General features: G+C 32.8%; 2 protein-coding genes across 2 annotated transcripts in view; both read right to left on the bottom strand.

The window, feature by feature from the left end:
- LOC107637227 (proline-rich receptor-like protein kinase PERK3) overlaps positions 1 to 3,280 on the bottom strand; it is a 6,930-nt gene that overhangs the window by 1,228 nt on the left and 2,422 nt on the right. Inside the window, exons 2-6 of the mRNA XM_021121964.1 lie at positions 2,906 to 3,244; positions 1,057 to 1,127; positions 911 to 987; positions 681 to 813; positions 401 to 562 (exon numbers count right to left, since the gene is read on the bottom strand). Of these exons, the coding sequence (XP_020977623.1) occupies positions 401 to 562; positions 681 to 813; positions 911 to 987; positions 1,057 to 1,127; positions 2,906 to 3,244 (782 nt within the window). The remainder of the gene's footprint in view (positions 1 to 400; positions 563 to 680; positions 814 to 910; positions 988 to 1,056; positions 1,128 to 2,905; positions 3,245 to 3,280) is intronic.
- Positions 1,440 to 2,740, bottom strand: LOC110271321. Its single transcript, XM_021121965.1, has 2 exons — positions 2,678 to 2,740; positions 1,440 to 2,115 (listed from the first exon to the last, which is right to left on the bottom strand). Exons 1-2 carry the CDS (start codon positions 2,727 to 2,729, stop codon positions 1,721 to 1,723), a joined length of 447 nt encoding a protein of 148 aa, XP_020977624.1. The 5' UTR covers positions 2,730 to 2,740; the 3' UTR covers positions 1,440 to 1,720.

Here is a 3,280-nt window from a genome sequence, read left to right as displayed (position 1 = left end):
TTTGGACTTAAAATTATTTTTGTATAGACTTTTTTCTTTTATTTGTCTAATACTTTTTTGTTTAAAAATTTAAACAAACAAACAAAAAAAAGTCACTGTTATATTATTTCTAACAAGATTTCTATAAAGATATGAAGTATTTATACAAGAATGCAAACAGATGCCTCAGCTAGCAACAAGTCTAACAGCCATAACAAACTTTCCCTATTTAGCAGATCAACCACTAAGGCACTAACTACCATAACAGTGCTCAACTGCATACACTTGCTAATCTTTATCCTTGATAGTACAAAAGAGATGTCCACTTTCGTGCAAATTTAATTTCTCATTTAATTTGATGTGAACTTACAAGTTAAATCTTTGTTAATAAAAGTCAAAATTATGAGTATTTTGTTATTACCTGGCTCATCTTTGGTCGAAGCTTTGCTTCATATCGTATAGAAGCAGCTGCAGAAGCCAGCATGGAAACCATTTCGGTTGGTTCATACTGATTTTGGAGCTTTTGGTCAGCTACAACTTCAAAATTATTCTCTTTCAAAACCTTTGTTAGCAAAGGCATTGCCTGCGAGCATTCATGAAATCACTTCTGTGAGAAGATTAAACTAATAAGAAAAAATATATGAATAGTTATATCTGTACGGATATAATATATAGTGCATTAGCTTTTGTACCAAACTAACCTCCATGAAAGTATGATGTGAATTAATTATTGGTCGGCGGCCAGTAATTAACTCAAGAAGCATGACTCCAAAGGAGAAAACGTCGGCTTTTTCAGTGAGGTTTCCACTGGAAGCATATTCAGGGGCCACATACCTGACCTAACAATTCATGCATGAGCATTTTATTGTTATGTTTGAATTGATGAAGAATAGTGAAGAGAGAAAAAGAAGGATGTGTTGTAATAATGTACCCTAGAGTTCCCATCACTCGAGTGGACACGTGCGTATTCATATCTGGGCAAAACTTTGCAAGCCCAAAATCAGCAACCTGCTGACACAATGAAAGGGGTTGTTCATCAAGTTCATCAAATGGATAAATTGATCATTTATCGCTCACCTTCGCTTGGAAATTAAAATCGAGGAGAATGTTAGCAGCTTTGATATCACGATGGATGATCTTGGGATAACCTGAAAATACAAACCATTATATGTTGATACTTGATAGGCAACGTAGTAGAAGAAATCACATTCGAATGCATATATAGAGCATGAGGGTGGATTCTCTCCGATCCACCGAAACTGCATATATCGTAGAAGTTTATAATGAAAAGGATTTTTGCTATTTATTAGATAAAATGTTATAAGTATACTGAAATTAATTGTTATATAATTGTGTATAAATATGTGTTGTTTAATTTATTATTGATATGTATTTATATTTTAATATATATTTTATAAGAATAAATATTGTTTTGATTCCTACGATTTAGGATCAAAATCAAAATATTCCTAATTTTTTTTTGGTTCGAAATAATTCTCAACAATTTATTTAGTATTAAAATTATCTTTTTGAAGACAATAATTTTTTAAAAGACAAAAAATACCCCCACTACACCAGCGTTTGTCCTACAATCACCTTTCTACCTTTTTATAGTCACTACCACCGCCACCAACACTTCAGATATTTAATAACATCAAATTTTTTAAATTTAACAACAATAACAAAAGATTTAGATATTTTTAAAAACAAAAAGAATGAAAAAATTCATCATTTAGCGTCTTTAGGGATAAACAAACGAGCAAGATATAGAAAGAAGCAGAAGCAACAAGGTCCGTGTTTCGCCACTGCTATTGCCGGAAAAGGCTGTCTTTTTGAGAGACACTGCTAGTCTGCTACTGCTACACCCAACGGCCTTGCTCTTATTAGACCCGGCAACAAGCTCCAGCAATGATGCCAACGGCTTCCAGTAGCTTCGAGGGTCAGCCCCGACGCTACAAGAAGGACGCAACAAAGGTAGAGTCATGGGCAAATCATGAAGAAGGTGGTTGCAGCAGCGAGGTAGAGAGGAGAACAGCTCGGCAACAGCCTCTTTCAGCCGCAATGGAAACCACTGCGGGAGCACTGTAGAGAGGGGAGCAACTCGGCGGTGGCTTCCTTCAGCTACGACGAAAACCACTGTGGGAGAGAGTATGACGGTGGAGATGAAGATGATAGGATTTGGAATTAGAAAGGTGAAAAAGTAAGATTAATGAGATAAGTATAAAATGATCAAAAGAACGATTTTAATACCAAATAAAATGTTGAGGACGATTTCAAATTAAAAAATAAAGTTAGAGATGAATTGATTTTGACTGTAAATCTTAAGAACCAATGCAAACAATACTTATTCTTATTTTATACTTCTAATAACTATTTTTTATTGTTAATTTTGATGTATGTCTAACATAAACATGGTTGTCATAAGATACAATTAAAATGAATTAAACATTGCATATGCTCATATACAAATACATAAACACTAAATTAATTATTAATTTTTTATATTTACATAACAATTTTGTTCTTCAACCAATGAAAAAAATTTAAATATAACAAACATTGTATTTGAATTTGAATATGAATAATATTCTCATATTTAGTTTAAAAAATTAATTAAATATCCATTAATAATGTTGAATATGTGAGTCATTTATATCGAAGAAGTAAAATCTCTTAAATTTCATATGAAAGGACATACATTCCTCATGAAGATATGCTAATCCCTTAGCAGCTCCTAGAGCAATCCTCATTCTTGTAGGCCAATCTACAATTTTAATATATTTTTAATATAATTGTTTTGTAATATTTTATAATAATTATATTATTAAAAAAATACACATGATAAATTTCCTTAATTTGTACACATTATTTGCAGGTAAAAGATATTAACATACAATTGTATTATTTTACAACTTTAAAAAAATACCATGTAGATGGAACTCTAATGTATTGTTTGGAACAAATTTGTAGACGAGAAGTCTATGGTGGCCGGCGATGCAATATCCAAGCAAAGAAACGAGATTCCTGTGATGAATCCTAGTGATTATGTCTACTTCAGCTTGGAATTCACGCTCTCCCTGCCTACTTCCATCCTTGAGCTGTTTGATGGCAGCCTCCTTGCCGTTTGGAAGAACTCCTTTGTGGACATAACCAAATCCACCTTCTCCAAGCAAATTTGCTTTGGAGAATCCATCTGTTGCAACTTCCAACTCCTCGTATCTGAATATTCTGTTCTTTGAGGAGATTTCTATTATTCCGTTATTGCCTGTACAGTAATTAGTAAGAATAAAAAGAAGGGAAA

Source organism: Arachis ipaensis, chromosome B04 (assembly GCF_000816755.2).
Source record: "Arachis ipaensis cultivar K30076 chromosome B04, Araip1.1, whole genome shotgun sequence".
Classification (NCBI taxonomy): domain Eukaryota; kingdom Viridiplantae; phylum Streptophyta; class Magnoliopsida; order Fabales; family Fabaceae; genus Arachis; species Arachis ipaensis.
This window is presented reverse-complemented; position numbering and strand designations above follow the sequence as displayed.